Source organism: Poecilia latipinna, unplaced genomic scaffold (assembly GCF_001443285.1).
Source record: "Poecilia latipinna isolate Pla-1442-1.1 unplaced genomic scaffold, P_latipinna-1.0 Scaffold402, whole genome shotgun sequence".
Taxonomy (NCBI): domain Eukaryota; kingdom Metazoa; phylum Chordata; class Actinopteri; order Cyprinodontiformes; family Poeciliidae; genus Poecilia; species Poecilia latipinna.
The window spans coordinates 668,702-689,288 of record NW_015113018.1 but is presented as its reverse complement, the minus strand read 5'-3'; the positions used below and the strand labels follow the sequence as shown (position 1 = coordinate 689,288).

General features: G+C 40.9%; 1 protein-coding gene across 3 annotated transcripts in view; it reads right to left on the bottom strand.

The window, feature by feature from the left end:
• The window catches only part of ush2a (Usher syndrome 2A (autosomal recessive, mild)), a 211,267-nt gene that overhangs the window by 4,826 nt on the left and 185,854 nt on the right, over positions 1-20,587 (bottom strand). Inside the window, exons 75-92 of one of the 3 annotated variants that reach the window (XM_015037369.1) lie at positions 13,880-13,961; positions 13,653-13,798; positions 12,668-13,009; positions 11,803-12,164; positions 11,324-11,693; positions 10,829-11,110; positions 10,578-10,747; positions 9,658-9,985; positions 6,053-6,262; positions 5,832-5,924; positions 4,670-4,815; positions 4,418-4,536; positions 3,409-3,507; positions 3,142-3,318; positions 2,252-2,335; positions 2,004-2,145; positions 1,809-1,896; positions 160-225 (exon numbers count right to left, since the gene is read on the bottom strand). In XM_015037369.1, coding sequence (XP_014892855.1) covers positions 160-225; positions 1,809-1,896; positions 2,004-2,145; positions 2,252-2,335; positions 3,142-3,318; positions 3,409-3,507; positions 4,418-4,536; positions 4,670-4,815; positions 5,832-5,924; positions 6,053-6,262; positions 9,658-9,985; positions 10,578-10,747; positions 10,829-11,110; positions 11,324-11,693; positions 11,803-12,164; positions 12,668-13,009; positions 13,653-13,798; positions 13,880-13,961 — 3,306 coding nt within the window. Of the gene's footprint in view, positions 1-22; positions 92-159; positions 226-1,808; positions 1,897-2,003; positions 2,146-2,251; positions 2,336-3,141; positions 3,319-3,408; positions 3,508-4,417; positions 4,537-4,669; positions 4,816-5,831; positions 5,925-6,052; positions 6,263-9,657; positions 9,986-10,577; positions 10,748-10,828; positions 11,111-11,323; positions 11,694-11,802; positions 12,165-12,667; positions 13,010-13,652; positions 13,799-13,879; positions 13,962-20,587 lie in introns of all 3 variants that reach the window. The other 2 variants (XM_015037367.1, XM_015037370.1) reach the window with 2 other exon arrangements.

The following is a 20,587-nucleotide window of genomic DNA, read 5'->3' as shown; positions in this document are numbered from 1 at the left end:
ACCAAAATCCACATTCCCATACCTCTGCGTACATAGTGTAGCTTTTAAGTATAACGTTGCTGATCTCAACACAGTCTGCTACAGTGTCAAACTGCAGGGGGACAGTGAGATAAACATTTAGGGGTCTGGCAGTGAAAAAAAGACGGAAAGTTATCTTACTGTAGGGCGATCAAGGAGGAGCAAAGAGCCGGAAAGATGCTTAGAGCACAGCTCAGGACGGGGCCTCTGAGAAAAAGATGGAGGATTAGACGGGATGGAGGGAGCAGCGCAAGATCGGAGTGGAAACAGATATAAAAAGATAAATAAAAACGGATTAAAAGAGGGAAGAGCAAAAACATACGCCTTAAAGAAAATCAGATTTACGTACAAAAAGTAACCAGCACATTGAGGTGACATACTTTACAGATAAAACATTTAGCTTCAGAGCACAATATTATTTATTACAGTTTTACAGAGAAAAAAATGCCATGCCATTATAGTAACACTATTTAACAGAGCTGTTTCCTGCAATCGATAAATATGTGGATATGCAAATACATGAAGCCCTCCAAACAGCTGTTAGAGGGTCCCAAAGCTGAATGTTTGGTCTCATCTGTGGAGAATGAGAATTTCTTTAAAATGTTCGCTCATTATGTGTTATTTGACATATGGAGGATGGTTATTGTCCTTGTTTTATGATTGTTATGCTGCTTGAGAGGCTGAACCTAAATGCTCTAAATTTAATAAGAAGCCATCATGACTGCTGTCTGTTTGTGATAGACTAATGGATCCCCTAATGAATAAGAAATTTCTACATTGTAGTTTAGCAATGGGTAGTTAGCATTGCTAGCACAAATTTTTGGAAGTTGGGATTTGATGAATAAAGTCCCGGTCATATCTGCGCCTAAATAAAAACCTTAAAAAAAAAAAAAAAAAAACAAAAAAGCTGAGTCTGATTTATGTCAGAAACTTAAAGTTTATCTAAAACAATTTAAGTATTACAAGTGAAAGCCATATTATACAGATTTATCGCACACAGAGTGAAATATTTCAAGCCTTTATTTCTATCAATGATGATATGATGATTGTGGCTCATATGAAAAGTCAAATGATTTTCTCAGAACAATTTAATATTACACAGAATGAGCCAATACAATCACAGCCAAGACCACCGACTAACTGGTTGTCCATTCAGGTCGTCCAAAAGAGGGATAAGTCATTGCTAAAGAAAGTGATTGCTAAATCCAAGTAGATTCATGCAAAATTGAGTAGAAGGAAAAGATAAGGCAAAGAAAGATGGACAAGCAACAGGAATGAGCTGAGCTATGAGTGGATTCAAGAGTTTGGTCAACTGCAGCTCATCTCAGGCGAGCCAAGAAGAAAAAGGTCTGGAGTGGTCCAAACTCTTCTTTTTAGGTGAAAGTAAAAAAGAAAGTAAATTGTAAATTGCATTTCATTTACACATCAAGGTCCTAAAGTTTTGAGGGAGAGTGGACATGTACAAAATTCAGGTCCATTGTGAATTAGCAGCAAGCTATAATCTTTAAAATGATGAAAAATCTATACGTGAAATATCTGATGTAACTGTACATCACATAAGTTTCACTTTTGATTTGAATTACAGAAACAAAAGAGCTTTTTGATAACATTCCATTAAACTGAGACGCAGCAGCAGCTTCAGTTGTTAATCTGGTCATTAATGTTACAGAGCCGCTGGTTTGACCTGTACTGACCTTCTACATGATGGTCTTCTTTTCCTTTTTATGTACTGTTACCATTAAACTTGTAAAACCTTGTTTTTCTGAGCTGCTCTTCTTTTCGCCCCTCACCTTGTACGCGTCTCCTCCAGCCTTTCTGCTCTTCTGAAGCGTGACCAGCGGAGGGCGCTCTCGGGCTGATGGATTCTTCCTTAAAGTTCTAAATGGGGAAAAGAAAATTTATTTATTTTTGATTCTTCTTTATTACATAAGATAAATGAATAGTAAAAAAAACATATATTCTATAAACACTTTACATGAATATACCTTCTTAGGAGTAAACCAATCAGTATTGCAAGGAGGAACAGACCGAGCAGCACAAACAGCAGAATGAACCACAACTCAGAGTAAACGGGAGTGGCTGAAATGCTGACGCCCTGCTTATCACCATCAACAGGCTCAAGAGGACCTGCACAGAAAAAGAAGCGTTAAAACAGCCAATATGCTAACACGTGCAGCTTTAATTTTTGTTTCTTAATTTGAAGTAGTTTAGGAAGACACTAGAGAGGGAGTACCAAGGCCTGAGGCTGGGCTGTATCTGATGGTGGGCGTGCTGGCGCTGCCACGGTCTGTGATGCACGTCACCTGAAAGGAAAGAGCTACAACAACAACAACAAAAAAACAAACAGTAGAAAATATAGCAAGTTAGAATTTCATGACATTAAACAGACTTATATTGTTCTGCATGAGTTTACACAACAATATGAGCAATCAGAAATCTAAGCAGTGGAATCTAACGTCACTCTCTCCTGAACCCAATTCTGGCAACCAGACGATGTCATCTGTTGTGTCATTAGCAAATATTTCATTTTATCCTCCAATTAAAAAACAGAAAACAAAAACAAAAATATCCAGTTACTGTAGAGTGGCATAACAAAACTTACTGGTATTCTTCTCAGTGTTCATAGGAAAGCTCTTTATATTACACTAATCAAATACTTAATGACCAGGTTTTTACATGTTGTGTTTTGTGATGAACTCTAAGACTTTAAAGCTTAATCACCAAAATCTGCAGCTCCCGCCAATTAATTTTTTAACATATTCAAATGGCTGTTTTTTTAAAATATATTTTTCCCTCAGAAGAGTTGTCTATTTTTATGTTTAATTTTATTTTCAGTGGCTAACAAATTCCAAAAATCTCAAAGTTTTTAAGATGAGAGTCACTACTTGCTTTAAATGTTATAGACCCTGCAGAAATATATAAATCTGACAAAACCCAATATGTGAAAACAAACTTAATTATTTTTCTCGATTGATGCACAGAGACATATCCAACATATTGAAGCTTTGAAAAATATATATATATATATATTTTTTGATGTAACACAAACCTGTGAATTATTGTGTTTCAGAGGTTGCACATTATTACAAAGCATGTGAATGTGTTTGCCGTGTGGGCCCTCACTTTTCTGTGAGGTGCGTGGAACATGAAGATGGCTGTAGAAGCCGGTGTAAACTCTGAGCTGGCTCTCGGTCACGGTGTACTCCTTCAGGAAGCCGTTGAGGGAAAATGTCTCTGTCCAGTCCAGCCAGATCATGGTCAGGTTGCTGTCCACGGAGAAGGGAGACACATATTGGGGGGCTACAGGGAGACAAACACATTTAAACTGTACTTTACTGCTTCTTTTAAGTGCTTAGCTGTGGCTTCAGAGGGACTGAATAAACGTGTTACGTTCGCTGAGTGTGCTGACGGCCGTCCAGTTGGAGGCAGTGCTGCCCATCTTATTGAAGCAGGCAGTCCTCAGCTCATAGGCAGAGTATGGTTGTAGCCCTGCACAGTTAAATACAGAAATTTCACTGTTTTACTTTAGTGAAGACATGCATGCTCCAGCATTTATATTTCCAAGGATGTAAACAGACTCCTGATATTCTTAGATTTATAGATTTATGGTAGCTGAAGAATTGCTGGGGTCTGTTATTAGGAAGAGAATAGAAGTAATAATCATAATGGTATTTTCATGGGATTTTATTTTAAGTCTGGAAACAGTAAATATTTTAGAGTAAACCTATTATGAAAAATCAACATTTGGTTGTTATCCTTCCATTTGGGTTTCAGCTGCTTCCAAAAACAGCTGAAGTGCTTAAAAAAATCCCCCAGCTGTTCTTTGCCAATAAGTTTATATTTTTGGGTGTCTGGAAAATTAGCCGTTTCAAAAATCTCCTGAGAGCTAAGTCACAATTGAGGGCACTGCGTTGTTACCTAGCAACCCCAGCTGAGCCCAACCCATCACCTAGCAACCCAAGTAACTTCCAGCACATTTGGTCAGCTGGTTTTACTGCTGTGCAATGGCTGCTGTTAAAGACAAGTGTTTAGTTGTTGACATGCCATCCAGAAACCACTTCCTGCAAACGTGTTGGTTGAGCAGGAGGCTCCACTTCTACTTCTCAAAGATGTACAGTTGTATAATTGCACATCTGTCTGCAGCCATTTTCCCGTGCGAGTGTAAATGTTGAGTTGGAGGGCGTGGCCAGCAGCAACTTATTTGGATTTAAAGTGACAAGACGTCCTAAAACAGCTCATTCCAAAAGGAACTCAAAATATGCAGAACTGAGCAGACTAAAATCTCATTAACTTGGAATAATTTCATGCAAAAAATATAATGAAAATGATTTGTATAGCTCGTAGACCTATACTAAGGAAACATAATGGGTCACCTTTAAATAATAATCAATGGAATCACCTGTAACATTATAGCTCCGCTGTTTGCCAAAGAAACAGATTTCTGTTGGCCCCTCTGTGCAGGCTGACGGTACGGGCTGGGGGGTCTGAGGGCAGGATGTCCTGATATGAAGCTCACAGCTGGACACACACGCACACGCACAAGCACACATACACACACACACACACACACACACACACACACACACACTGAGTGAGATTAGAGGTGTGTTTGATTCTGAGCTATGCGCACTCTGCTAAGAGTTTTCCTCACCTGTCGATGACTCCATTGGGCGCCGTCGGTTCGTCCCATTCCATCTGAACTGAGCGGGATGTCAGGGTGAGGAGACGAGGGGGAGGTTGGTCGGCTGGGGGGGCGGCGAGGGTGTGGAGCTCCCTCACTGGACCCTGGCTACAACACTGAGAATTGATCAAAGAGGAGCAAAGCTACAACTACAGTCACGAAAGTGGACCATACAGGAGCATCTCAATTAGAATATCATCAAAATGTTATTTGATTTAAGTAATAATAACCAAAATATTGATCAAAAACAGGGAGATTTTTCAAGCATTTATTTCTTTTGGTTATGGCTTACAGGTAAAAAAAAAAAAACAAAAATTATGTTCATCAGAAAATCTGAATTTTCCAAAAGACCAAAAAAAAAGTGATTTTTTAATATAGATTATCTGTTGTGTTTATGTCAAGGTTAACGGTGCAGAAGACAATGACCTCTCCCCACAAGGAGGGTAAACCACATAAACTCACTATTAAAGAAGCTAACTGTTCAAATTCTGCATCCAGGGGTATTAATGCACAATTGAGGGGAAGGATAAGGTCGTAGAAAAATGTCCACAAGGACAGCAAAAGCTGCTTGAGTCCACATGAGTTTCCACAGTCACTGGGATTTGTGGAGCCATGTCATCTGATGTGTTGGTACACTGTAACTTATCAAGCTCAAAGCCAGCTCAGCTGTTAACCAGCGAATATTGGAGCGCTTCATGAGGAAGAGGTAAAGAGGAAGATGAGAAATAAGAGTCCCAACAGTGCAGATGAGAAGAAGGTCGCTATCAAAGCGACTGAGCTTCCTCAGCAGGACTCTAAGTTGATCTCCTCAACGCCGCAGTGATGCAAAAGGAGCCCTGACCAAATACTCAGTTTAACAGGCTGATATTTCTGCATCAGAAATATTTAGTTTGTTTTATACGACAACTTAATTTACTACAAAGTTGAGCTTATGTAAGCTTAGAGTAATGAGAATCTAAACTAACTGAAGTAAATTCTTAACATGCATCACTGTGTAATCAATCTATATGTGAATTTAACTACCTACACTGAAATATCAACGTAATAAAAAGTTAAAAAAATATTTAATTTATTCAGATGCATCCATGTATATTAACCTTTTCTCTTCAAGTAGCATAATATTTATATTTACCTGATAACAGGTGCAAGCCTCAATTCCCACCAAATACTGAGTGTAAGGACGTAAACCATGAAGTGTCTGTTGACGGGATGTGCCCTCTGAGAGCTGCACAAAAAGAAAAGCAGCAGGATGAGGTGGAGTTTTTTATTTTTTAATTTTTAATAATGAAGGTTGTTGTTTGCGAAAGAGAAAGATGCAACTCTAACAAGTGAAAGGTTTTATCCAGTAGCTACCAGAGTCGTGATGTTGGTGCGGTCCAATGAGAACACTCTGAAGAGGCTCACGATCCCGTTGGGCTGAGCAGGAGGGTGGATGTTCACGACTGCTGAGGTTGCAGAAACATCCAGGAAAATGGGCAGCCCGACACCCTGAGGCGGGGCAGGCCCAGTTCTCCCACTGACCCACGGACTGGAGGCATAACCAGCCGAATTTACAGCCCACACCTGTTGGTCACAAACCACACGATCGCTCAGTAATGTGATCAAACCAGATGAATGCGATACTAGCTACCGCCCAACGCTACCGTCGGCATTTAAAATACACTTCATGAAGTCTTTCCGGGGAAGGCTTCTGTTAATTAACCAATATCCACCTGACCAACAGACGAGCACGAGTCAATTCGACGGACCATCCATCAAAACTACCATCAGCAGTGAGAGCAAAACCTTTTCACCATGCAGCCCAATACTAACATATCTGCATGACAATTACTTTTCACCTTCATCAAGGAGTTATTCACACACATACGCAGTAATCTTATTTGTGTGCTTGTGTTGGGTATAATTAGAGGGTGTACACAGCGCAGGGTCAGGCGGGGTGGAGATTTGCATGTGTAAGTCATCTGTAGCCTGTCAGAAGTAGTGCAGAAGGCAGATGGATGGCTTTGAGCTTTGGTGTTGAGAGTGTGTGCATGTGCGCACGGTTTGTTGTTTGTGGCTATGAAGGCGAGATTTGCGAGTGTATGCATACGCTCGCGTGTGTGTTAAGAGTTGAATTAACCTCAATAATAGTCAATTAGGCCGTAATCAATCAGACTGATTGATCTAAGTGACAGCACAGATGGACTGAGGAGGGAGAGGGGAAAGAAGAGCAGAAGATGGAGAGACTTGAGATGGGGAGGAGGAGGGAAGGATGAAAAGATGTGAAGATGCAAACAGGATACAAGTTGTGAAACCAGAATGGTAGCGTATTATTTCTTAGCTTTAAGGGATTCCAGTGTGTGCATTTGAAAATGTATTTTCCATTTAAATTTTCAATTTGAAAAGGCCAAATGACCTCCAAAAGCAACACGTCCCATGTCTCATGTAATCTGAGATGAGAAAGACACTTACTGATATCTGGAAAGTGTTAGAGTAGTTTCTGAAACTTTGGGATTCGGGTGAACTACAGTGGGAGCCATTATTCACAGTTAGAGAAAACATGGAACAGAGGTGAACCTTTAAATGAGATTTTAACATTCACTTTTTAAAGAAATATATTATTTACATCAACAGAGTAAAGAGGCTTCTTTATTATATTAATCCATATTGGCTGTTTAGTTTAAAGCTGCAGAAATAATGTACCAAGGCGGTTCTTTTTGCAAAATAGGGGGAAAAAACAACACCACTGAGATTTTAGTTACATATTGAATAAATATTTTGATGCTATGATGTTCATGGTGAAAGTGATCAAAACTGTTCATGTTTATTGTTTTGCCTGAAAGAACCTAAGCATGTTTTCATGTGAAACTAAAAGATAACAGTAAGATTAATCTTCAATTAAATTTTTCTAGATTTATTTTTCTAACAATTTAAAAGTTTAGGAAATAGTTCTCAAATTATTATGGACTGGTGAACTTATGTAGAGTTTTTCCAGTAATGTCGACCACTCACATCGCCTTACACTAAAGCCACATGCACACACATTAACACATGAAATGCTGATTTATGCCACGCCGTTGCTGCTCTGGTTTAAATGTTTGTCATCGCTGTCAGCTAAAAAGTGAATGTCCACCGAGTCAGAAGTCTTGTTTTCCTGCTGTATGCATCCCTGAGCATGACGTTGCCACTGCTGTGTTTCATAATGGTCTCATCTGACCAAAAGTTATATTTTCAGAATTAAATGAGAGAATGAATTCATACATCTTTTTTTCTTTCTGTGAGCAGATCTCTCTGCACATACAATGTAATATCCAAGTCGGGTCTTTTTTCCACTTAACTTGAATGAACTCATCAGTGTGGATTCATAAAGAAACAAAACTGGTTAAGAATGACACATTTTTACCCAGCAACATCTATGTTCTTCTCCATAGCAACAAAGTTAAGACCACCGCATGACTTACGACTTTGAGTGATGATAAAAAGTTTGTGCCACATAGTCAGAACAGGGAATGAATGTTCAAATTTAAAGTCAGCCCACATCACCTCGCCCTTGATCCAGTGTTAAAAAGGTACAGCTCATGCCTTCGTCCTTATATCATCTACAAACTTTTTACTGCCTTTTCTCCACTCTTGTCTTCTTGCCTCCTATTGGGCCATGATTTGGCTTGTTAGACACAAAATAAAAATATATCCTGCAAGCTGCCACGGCAGCAAAAGAGCCGCCATGGCAACAAACGACTTCAGTACACTTCCAGGCAGGATTTGAGCATTTTTATTGGATGGCGGGACAGCAGGCTCGGTTTTAGTGCTCTGATAGGCCGACACAATAACTTGGCGGGTGCATCTACTTGGGGTGAAGGGGCTAAGTTGTGTGAAAGTGGGCAGTAATTAAAAGCACGCATAAAGCTGTCAATAGGAGCTTATGACCCAGTGTAATTAGCCTAATATGATTTCTCTCTGTGCTGTGGTGTGCTACACTGAACTGACTCGTCCTTGTGTTCGCTTGAAGCACATGCAGAGAAAGTGCAGCGGCCAGATATCAACACAGAATTAAAAACAGGTAGATGGATGAGCGAACAGTTAGATACGCTAATGAAAAGAAAACAGATAAAGAGACAGAAAACAGAAGAGAGATAAAGTGGTTGGACAAAAACTTTTTGGTAGAAAATTAGTTTCCTGATGCTCACCATGACAGAGCACAACTCTATATGATCAGCACCGACTTACACATAGCATGTCGTCCACTTCAATCCCCCCTCCACTGCCAAATTCTACAGGGACATGTAGCGGTCACCATTAAAAGGTCTTTCCAATACGAGCTCTGTTACCAAGCAGGCTAACCGTTAATTCGATTGGCTGGCTGGTAATCAGGAAGTGGGGTGCTCAGAGGGCCCGGTGATTAATGGCTCCGTTGCCCGCTCGTCATCTCCCAAAGCTCCTCCTTCACTCCCTCCTCATGTCATAAATTAGAAGTCTCGTAAATAAAGACGGCACCACAATCAGGCAAACTCAATCAATTACATCCGTTCTCTGGCCTCGGCTCATACGTCTGACAGGCAGGAATGCTAATGTTATTGTTGCTTCCAAAGGGCTAACCTGTCAATTAGTGTGCCAATGCACAAGCACAACAGCATGATTATGGACTGCTCCATTTAACACCTGTCTGATTAGTTATGTGAATGTGTGTTAGTGTGTTTGTGATTGTTGGGGATAATAGGTGCTGGGGAACATGGTGCTGTAGCATGATGTTATTGCATTTAGGACAAGGTGTTTAAAATAAATCTTAGTGCAAAACCTCACAGTCCTGTCTAAAATAACACTGAATTTACTCTGTTTTCTGCCAGACAGTGTTTACGTTTCTGCTGTAGCCTGTATTTTTAGGAATGTCTAACCTGGACCCAACTATCCACATAAAAGAGTTTAGGTTAATTACTTTTCTTTTACAGATAAAACTTTTCAAAATACGCCTTTCATCTTACCTGGTACTGGTACACTGTGTAAGGCTGGAGTCCGCCATCTTTGAATGATGTGGAGACATTCCTGTAAACAACTGTTGCTGAACTCGTCTCGTCTGTTTCCGAGGAATCCTGCCTGCGGTGCACCTCGTAATGTAGGATCCTGCCGTTCGACTGACCCGGGGGAGACCAGGTGAGAAGAAAGCTTGTCTGCAGGCCGGTGTGGGGGTCAGAGGTCAGATCTAAGAGTGGCGCCGGCTGGTCAGCAGGGGGAGCCTCCAGTGTGAGTATGGAGGACCAGTCACTGGAGGAGCAGCCCAGCTCTGTGCAAGCCTCTACCCTCACTTCATACCTACAGAGATTAAAAATATATAGTTTTAAGAGAAGGAATGTATATGGAAATTTCTTTAAAATAAATATGTCCAATAATAGACTAAATCAGACAAATTTAAAGAAAAATGCTTTTTCTTGACTTGCCTCTTTGATATGTGAAACCCACCTTGCAAACTTTTCCACATTTGTAGCATTATACCCACAAATGAGGGATGTTATGTGGCCAGCTCAAAGTAGTGCACAAATGTGAAGCAGTTTGAAAATGATACATCAGAATAAGTGTGTAAATCTGGCTTTTATGTTATTTCCTCTTCTTCCCTGATAACAAAGGTAAAAAATTCTTTCCGCCTGTAAAAATGATTGAATGGTCAAGCTGAACAAACCAGGCCTATTCATATTAACCATCGTTGTCCAGACCCAAGATCTTACCATTTATGGGACAAAAAAAAATTCAGGGGGTAGGCCCAAAAGATTTTCGCCTGCACAAAGCCTGTGTGGACAAAGGCTGTGCATTTGAACAAAGGTCCTTGACTGAAATTAAAGCCCTGACGTCATCTGTCAGAGACAGGAAGAAAAAGTGGAATCACTGACTGAAATCCACTCAGACTGACCTGTGGTAGGGACACAACCCACGCAGAATGATTTGTTTGTCAGAAAAGGCGCTGTCCTCTGGAGTGAAGACAGAACTGGTGACGTTAAGATGGACCGGATCTCTCAGATACACGGCGTAGCTCACAATGTCTCCGTTAGGACGAGCGGGGGTCTGCCACTCTACTGCGACCTGGTAAGAAATACAACAAAACAGCGTCAAAAATGTTCAAACTTCTAGCGCTCTGGAGTCGTTTAAAGAAGATTGACACACCTGGGTTGCCTCCAGTGATGTCAGTGCTGGGAAACCCACACCAGACGGGGCTGATTGATGAGTCTTTGCTGTGGCTACTTCGCTGCTGACAGCTCCTTTGCTGTTGTTGGCTCTGACAACATAGCTGTACTCCATACTTGGCATGAGAGTGAAGTCATGATAATGGGTGTCTCTGCCGATGTAGATAACTTCACCATCTCTGCGTAGCTCGTAGCCAGTGATGATCCCATTAGGACGATCGGGGGGTCTCCAGGTAATCTCAACTGACTCTGGGCCAGTAACCTGATATGTGTTTGAAGAAAAATACAACAAACAGGGTCGAAAAGAAATTAAATAACCAGAAAACATAAAAAGTTCTTTACATTACACAAAAAAACTAATTCACAATCGAATACTATGTTTATTCTTTTTTTTGTGCAGACTTTCAATGATTTTTCAATGATTCACTGACTAAAAAATTGGTTTCAACTTCAAGTTAGAGATTTAAAAAAGCACCTTAAGAGTTGGGGCAGCCAGGTGAGTTGGGGGAGCTTCCTCAGTAACTACGGTTTTTGTGCTGCTGGTGGTGCAGCCGCCTCTGGTACATGCCAACAGAACCAGCTGATAGGACGTATGTGGCTGCAGGTATGACAGTGCTGCATTGAGGTCTCTTCCACGATACGCCTCTTTGTTGTTCAGTTTCAGCACATATTCTGTCACCTGTCCGTTCTGCATCAGAGGTTTACTCCATGAAACGTTTATATGATGGGAGGTTATGGCGTCCACGGTGGGGCGCTCCACCGTCTCGGGCGGGGCCTCTAGGGTTGTGATTTTGGTCTGGGGGCTGGTCGTACATCCCTCCGAGGTGCAGGCTGTCACTGAATAGCTATGAGAGAATAAATTCAAGTTTTTTGTTTATTTTTCTTGGCTTATTTTATACTAAATCTGGACATATGAGGAGAGATGCATTAACGGAAACAATAAACACTTAATACCTGTATGTTGAAAATGGGTGCAGGTCTTCGTCTTTGTAGGTCAGGACAGTCGGATCGAAACTGAACTTGAAGTTGACATTATTTCTCTGTATCCTGTAGGACTGCAGAACCCCGTTTGGCTCCAACGGAGGAGTCCAGGACACCACCACCTCACTGGGCCGACCATGGACGTGCCTCACTGTCGGAGAGGCGAGACCACGAGGAGGGGCTTGTTTGGTTGTTACAGTGACCCAGGGGCTGCAGGCTTGTCCCGCTGGGTTGTGAGTGCAGACGCTGAACTCGTACTGGGTCCAGGGACGTAACCCAGTTACTGTGTAGGAGAGAGCCCCAGCTTCCTGTGGGGACAATCCTGTGAAGAGCACCTGTAGGGGACATGATTGACGATAAAGGTAGGCGTTTAAGTTAAGAATTAAACTCTATTTGGAACAAAAATAAACTGCGCAAAAGTATGTGTTCTTCTAGATGGAACTGCATTGTCATTAACTGTGAGAGTTAAATCAAAACCCTGAGACATTCCTTCAGGAAAACTTTAAGTTGAATGAATGCTACTAGGCTCGTCACCATGACCAATTTTACTGACTGATAAAATGTCCTAATAATTATTGAGAGGAACAACAATATTGTTGTTTTGAGACAATTTTCAAGCTAAATTTTGATAATGGCTTAATAATACAAGTCACTTCTCTCAAAACTAAATAAACATTAATTTTAGAACACCAACAACCAAATAAAGCAGAAAGTAGACAATCGAAACCATGAATAAAACAAATAAAAAAATATTAATCACGAGAATGCTGATTTAAATTCATCATGCCATTAACTGACTAATTGCAGTATAATTAAATACAACCAGTATTTCTTCTACCTTTCCTCCATCAGTTTCCTCTTCATTATTTCGTAGCTTTCCCCTCTCCTCCAAACTCCTTCCAAGCAGAGAATATTCTCCAATTGGCCCATTGGGTTGTGACGGAGGATCCCAGGTGAGAGACACCTGATCAGCGCCGACAGAAAGAGGCCGAGGTGGCAGCTGGGAAGCCGGAGGGGCAGCTGCAGTGGTGATGTGCTGAGGAGGGCTGAGCGTGCAGCCTGCTGCAGTACAGGCTTCAAGAGTCAGAGAGTAAACAGTCCATGGCTCCAAACGACGGAACAGGAAACTCCTCGAAAGCCCGCTGAACTCCAGGTTCTCCTCACTGTACAGATTGTACATCTGGACGGACAGATATGGGAAAGAAAACAGAGACTTTGCAGATGGGACACTGTGCAGACAAGGCTTTGTATGAGTTTTTTCTACCATTCGCTATGTGTGTTTGAAGTATTGCTAATGTACTTGCAGATTTAATAAAATCTGCAATTAAAAACATGTCAAAACTCGTAAATATAATAAACGACAAAGGAGAACCTGTGCTGGAGAGTGGGGACTAGAAAAAACTCAACCATCTTAAAGACAGATTCGCTATGGATCCTGAAAAAACATTGTTTTACTGTGCATACACAGTAAAACAATGTTCAGACTAACTGTGCAACTGGATCCAAGGCACAGACTTCTATAAAGATAACACTTTGTTTCATCTGTTTTGCTATGCAGTTTTTTTTTTCTAAATTGATGGTTAAGTAGCGTCCCACAGACCCTCTTGCAGTCCAGAAACAGGCTAATTGTTTTCTCTAATTTGTTGTGAAGTGTGAGTGTGTGCATGCACGTTATTTCTCCTGCGTTGCATTAAGATTGACTGGCGACGCGCCCAGGGCGTACCCCACCCCTCGCCCAATCACTGCTGCAGATAGGCACCAAACCCTCCCACCCCCGACTTCCAAATTTGAGTGTCACGACAACCCTGGTCTTGGCTCTGTACCGTGATGACTCCATTTGGAGCCTGTGGCTCATCCCAGCTGAGCAGCAACGCTCTGCCCTCCTCTCTCTGCTCCACTGTGAAGTTCCCCAGGCCGGTCGGAGAAGCCTCCAGGGTCTGGACCTCCACCCACGGGCTGGAAACGCTGCCTGAAGTGGTGCAAAAACAATCAGGGTTATGTCACTATTCACTCCAAATATTTAAAATGTTCTTCTCAGCTTCCAAACTACCTGCCCCATTCACAGCTTCCACACGAAGACTGTACTGACTGAATGGGTCAAGACCAAAGACTGCTGCCTCCAACACTGAACCCTGAGAGACAGAAAACAAGTTACAGAACAAGTTTTTCTCAAACTGTAGTAACCACTGACTTTAGTGGCATTTGGAACAAGTTTTGGTACATTGTTTTTTAAAGTAAAGGCTAAAACTAACTGGGATGTTGAGCGACTAAGCATCAAAGATTAGTGGTGAAAGCGCATTGACCAGCGATTTTTGCTGTGCTTAAACCTAAAACTTTATTTCATTTTATTTTGGTACAGTATGTTTACACACAAGTCGACCAGTTTGGATCCTGACGTTGGAGAACGTAGAAAGGCTGCATTGTCTCACTTGAAATTCAAACTTGAAACTTGGAAATTTTTTTAATTTTCAGTAAAAAGAGAGGGCATAATTAAAATGCTAAATTTAACCAATCATGCAGTGCCAACTGATTTTCATTAGTACTTATGACATTGTAAAACAAACAAAATTCAAATCTTATTTTTGACATGTCCATTATTATGGTCATATTCAGAAAAGTCACTATTTGAATAATTTTCAGTTGTTATAAATGGCATATATACGGAAAGATCAATCAATCAATCAAATTTTATTTGTATAGCACATTTCAAGGTGCTTCACATAATTAAAGGAAAAAATAAAAAATAAGAACAGCAATGGCTTTAAGACAAGAATAAATGCGGAAGAGTGAAAAGACAGAGGAAAGCGGATCAAATGGGACGAATGCCAACCTGACAACCAGCCAGAGGAAATTAGTTACTGTTCACACAAATCCTGTGTGAATGAAACCAGAGTATCAACCATTAAAAGAGGAATGAAAAGGAAGAATGGAAACTAAGATGACATAACAGGGGATTTGTGATATCAGTGTTTCAACATCCAGACTGCCATGGTCAAGTAAGGAACACATGCCTTAGTGGCAGAGAGAAACGTAGCAGGCAAACGGCTGTCCCTGGTGGGAGAACTCAAAGCTTCCAGATTAAGTATTTATGTCACACATGCACCATTTCATATCATATACACAAACACACACAAAACCAGGGTGTGTGCCAGTAGCTTTAGGCAGTGGGACCCAGCCCAACACCCTGGCAGATGCAGGAAAAGTGTGTATGCGTGCGTGATACAGTGAAAACCCAATTTACTAATTGATAAGAGACACACTGTTGTTTCAAAAGGCCCTGGCGAGCGATGACATGGAAGTCTGGGAGCACCAGGCTCCAGGATGTAGCATTTATATGCGGCCTTTGTGTTTGCTTTTAACTGGGAGCTCTGAAGCAGCCATGAGAGTGATATCTCTGCGTTTGAGTGAATGCAGAACACAGGAGGGTTTGCTTCTTTCAAGTGTTGAGTCTGCAGATCAAATTTTGCTTGCACATAACAGAGCATATGTAAAGAGATTAACTGGTAACCCACTTCAATGCAGCTGTAGCAGGATCAAAAAGGCTCAAATTTTCACTGAATCAAATGAAATCCCCGACAAATCACCGTGGCGTGGCACCAAGGCTGAACTGTCTGAACAACAACCAGAACGCGTGTACTCACTATATTCATGTCTGGAAGCCAGCATATTTTTCATTCACAGTAAAACGGGATTAATAAGCCCCTAGACACCTAGACACAAGCTAAATCCTTCTGCAAATCACAGCACTTCTCACTAAAAGAGGGAGGGAGAGCCACAATGAGACAGGGAGGGGTGAGAGAGCGGGGAAAGAGAGAAAGAGGAGGATGTAGTGGAAAAAAAGGTAACAAAAAATACTTTCTTGTAAGGCAACACATGGAAGACAATTAGGAAAGATTGATAAGAAACAGTAAGATGTGGGTTAGCTAATAACTGATGAAGTAAATAAAAAAGGAAGAGGAGGAGGGGAAACTGAGTTAAGTAAAGAAAGAGTGGAGGAGGCTAAAGCTGCAGAGAAAAAAAAGATAGATGTGGCAAAAGGGGGAGACAGATTAAGTGAGCCAGAATGAGAGATCTCTCTACCTTAAAAGCCAGTGAAATATGTGAGGCATGTGGCCTATAAAGCGGTTAACATATGCACATTGTCAATAGCAGCATCTGGCGCTGGCAGATTTTATAGGAGCGTGGAGACTCTGCTACATGCCTCTAGATGGCAATACATTCAAACACTTTATCACTGAAACACACCGCATTAACAGGCTGCACACACACAACAACAATCAAGGACTGACCGTGAAATTCACACACACACACAAGCAGGTGGACAGACTGTTATTAAATGGTGCTGAAATACATAACTATTCCACTGCATTAACAGCTCCCACAATAACTACTTTACTGTGATACATGCACACACAGTTCATACTGAGAGCATATGTAACGAAACCAAGGAGTTGGTGAATTTTTTTGGTAACAAGCAAAAATAAATCTGCAAAAATAAATGAATAAGAAGGAGAAAAAAAATCATTTTAACTTAACTAGGTTAAACCAAACTTAACCAGTGGAACAACCTTCTGTCTTTACAGTTTATGTCAGGTTTAACATATTCTGACTTAAATTTATGAATAAAGTGACTGAGTTCTGGTTTTAGGATGGTTCCCAGAGCCTTCACAAGGTTATACAGGGTCGTAAACAGAATTTGATTTGAGGAACTCAACTACCTAAAATTGATCACCTTTGTATTTTTTCTCCATAAAACATCAAACATTATGTACACTATTGTTAAAACTGAAAATAATTACTTTAGCCTACAGCATGTGACTCACTTCACATGATACACGTGTGTGTTAAAAAATAGTCACACACTGATGTTTTATGCATTTAGTTTCTTTTGGTTAATAACAACTAAAATCTAATTTTAACTTTCTCAAAAAAAAGGGGGAATATAATGTACAATCCATAAAATGGATTTCCAATCAGAAATTTTAGGTAGCTGAAAAGTATGTCCATGCAATGCAAAATCTTCAAAAGGTTGCGGTTATTCTTGATGCTTGTGCACTGCTCTCTTTCACATTTTTTCCTTCCACTCAACTTTTCATTTACTCTGAATAACCAGCTTCTCTATTCTCTTTAAGAAATGCGTCAATGATTAATTAATTTCTGTCATAAGATCTGGCCATAAAATGACCATAACTTGACTCTTTTGTTATAAACCATAGATTGGTACTGCTTGTACCAATCTATGGTTTACTAAACTAATAATCAGAACAATAAAAAAGTTTATCTCTACATCTGGCATTAAAGCTCTACCTGCTGTAGCTGTAAAAAAACCCCCCCAAACTTTCATATATATGTATATAAAAAAAAAGTCTATTCTGCGTTTTTCTGAGGGAAAAATAAATGGGCAGATTATGAAGATCACATTAGGAGCCGCAGAGTAAGATATGAAAGGAAAGGGTTCTTGTCAACTCAAATTCAGTGAACTCCACCGTATGCATATGTGCGCCGATGATCAAAGTCACCAGTTAATCATACAAAATGCAACAGAGAGGAGCAAGAAGTGAAAAGAAATGATGGAGAGCATAAATAAGTAAAAAAGAAGACAATGATATGGACAGAGAAGACAGGAAGAGGTTGTACTAATTTAGACATTAAAGCCTCATCAATGCAACCGAGTCCAACACAACTTTGAGCACTGAGTGCAAGAAAACAATCTATTGAATTTTTCTTCTCATTCTGAGTCCATCGGACAGTTTGTACTTCTGCACAAAAAGCCTTTGCAGAAGGAGCTCCTGCCTCCATGATGTGTCATCACGTTTTTGTGAATGCGTTTGCATGTGTACTAACAGGTGTGCATCCGAACGCGTTTCGTTTTCCGACCGTCTGACTCTCGGATCCGTAAAACTGCATGTGTGCGGCTGACCGTTTGCGTGTGTTCTGATGTTCAGGTAGAGAGGCACAGTAAAGCCGGAGGGACAGTGTGTGATACTAATTAAGAATAACCATGTGTATTTGCCAAAAGAATTATGCTGATTATCTCACAAAGGCCCCGGCGCAGGGCCCCGCAGAGAGATGGAGACACAGAGCCAGACCAGCATTAGCATATGGCTACGCACATATCGCCCTGTGTCCATGTGAACGGAAACAGAAGCACTCTTTGTCTCTCGACATATTTAACATGAGAACCAACAAATACACCAACAAATATGCATGGGGAAAAAAAAAAGCCTTGTACACATGTGAATGAGTCCCAGTTGTTTTTTAGACAGAAAATGCAAGACTGCACTGCTTAATCTTTATTTCCTTATGTTTTTTTAATAAATATGTTTTCACCAGTGTCTTTAGATTTAACAAATTTTGCTCAGTCCAGTTCTCCGTCTTAATAGTCCAGTCTATTAGTCCAAGCTGTGCCCTGAGCAGCCCTGTGAGAGCAGTAATTGTTTTCAGAGGTTTCTGAGGTGAGCCAGTGCCCCACATACTGATCCATCGCACCCCATGCCAAGCTCTAAAGCCAAATGTGTGTGTGTGTGAGTGTGTCTGCATATTTATATGTGCATACCTAATTCAATGCTGCTGGAACGATTGCCCTGTGTCTGTTTACAAATGCCCTGCATGGGTGTCCCTGCTAGTCAGGGTGCGTTAGACAAACCCTGACACATACAGCTATCCGTGCGATACACACACACACGCAGGCACACGACGACACACCCACGGACACACAGAGTGCCATTAGGCATGCGTTTTGTCTGTGGCCAGCACCGATGCAGAGAGGGACTGTAGGGGCTTGGAGCAGGCTTACCCGCTTCACACCGACATCTATGATTGGCTTTGGCGGCTCAAGACCCCAGGAGCAGCGAATCTGCTGTGCATATATCATGCCTCATGCACGCGTGTTTCTGTGCGTGATTTAGACAAACACTAGTGGACATACGCTTAGAAACAATCCTCTGAAATTAAAATATCTGAGTGTTTGGTCTCCATTGATGCCCTAATTTTATCATTTGTATATAATAAATAATCCTTACTTAGCAAAGCGACCGATTTTAAATGAATGACTGGTTGATTAAACCTAGAGCAACATTTGATTGTCTGCACAAAAGATTTACATAAATGTAGTCTAAAAAGAACAAAAAGTTGATTACCAACTACAAATACAGCCACATTGAATCTGGGAACTAATGAAATAATTTGTAGGGGCTTGAAAAGTATTCATACCACTTCAAAATGTTCACATCTTGACAAGGTTCAACTACAACAACAATGCTTTCCAACAGTGCTCACTGAATTATGCATCTGAAACAACTTCAAGCTGAATGTAAACATCACAGATACTGGAGAAAAATCAGCTGATGCCCAAAAGGCCACCTGTAGCATCCCAATCACTGTACATCATTAAAATGCAAGTCAGAGGGATGTCGATCCCAGCTTACACTACTTCATTTATGTAGTGTACAGCTGTAGATGCATCAAAAGTTGGTCCTATCAGGAGGGGGATGAAGATGAAAACATGGCGCACTTTTAAGCATCCTTTTGCTACCATTTCACAATCACAAACCAGCACTTTGTGTTGGTTTATCACATAATATTCTCAATTTAAGGCATCAATGTTTAATGGTAGAACATGACAACACTTGATCAACAAAGTAGTTTGGTGGTCTGATCACTTTTACAAGGCACCGTGCAAACAAAACTATGAACAACCCAAACTTTTTAAATGACAGGTGTAGGGTTCATTACAGAAACAGTCATTAGGACTATAGGACTGTAATGAGTATAGCCAGTATAAACCTGGCATTACTCTCTCCTCACACCAGATACCGGACATCTCACTGACTGTCCATTACAAGCACAAACCAATACATTCACATGCATGCTGTGAGGCAGATTACAGAGGCAGGGGGGCCTCTTCAAAACTAAGTAATGCCTACTATCAATCAAAACAAACAGAAGTCACTTATGCACAAGCACACCAAACAGCTTCTCCTCCAGAGTTGAATGGGCCCAGCGATCAGAAACACAATAACACTTTTTTTTAATCACTCTCTTTTACACTCACATTCACTCTGACCCTTCATCTCAAGTGATGCTCATTTTATCACAGCTGCAGCATTAAACAGCCATTTAAACAAGTGGAGAGCACTACAGCGGATGGTGTGGCCTCTTCACGGACAGAGACACAATAACACACAACCTGTCATTACTGCAAGAAACTCCGTGTGTGAGAGGCAGCGAACAAGAGGAGGGAGAGCGAGAGAGAGAGTAAGGTAGTGGCAGGAAAATAGGAAGTCACTTGACAGAGGGAAAAAGGAGAGAGAAGGAAGGGGGTAAACACAGTGGATGAGTGCAACATAAAAACTGTAATTTGATACAGAGGCAGACAGAAATGCTGTGCTGGATTCAAGGGGGAGAGATACTGGAAGGAGCGCTGAAAAAGACAAGGAGGCAGAGAGAAGATTTGCAGTAAGGAGAAGAGTTGCAGCCTGATTATTTGGCTGTTTATGCAGAGCAGTAAGAGCTCTCCAATCAGAGCTGGAGACCTCGTAGAGCGAGGGCCTGACAAATTCCACACAAGTCTTCTTATTTTCTCATCCAGGCCGTTCTTCGTTTTTAAACCCAGCCTTTGTGAGCTTAGTGGTGAATTTTGCCATCCTGTCAAATCTTTTCAGAAGGTGTTTTTAAGAGAAAGGGTACAAGAAAAGTCTAAAAGCACAACAGCTTTTCATGAAATCTGCATCACAGGAACAGTTTTTGAAAAAATATC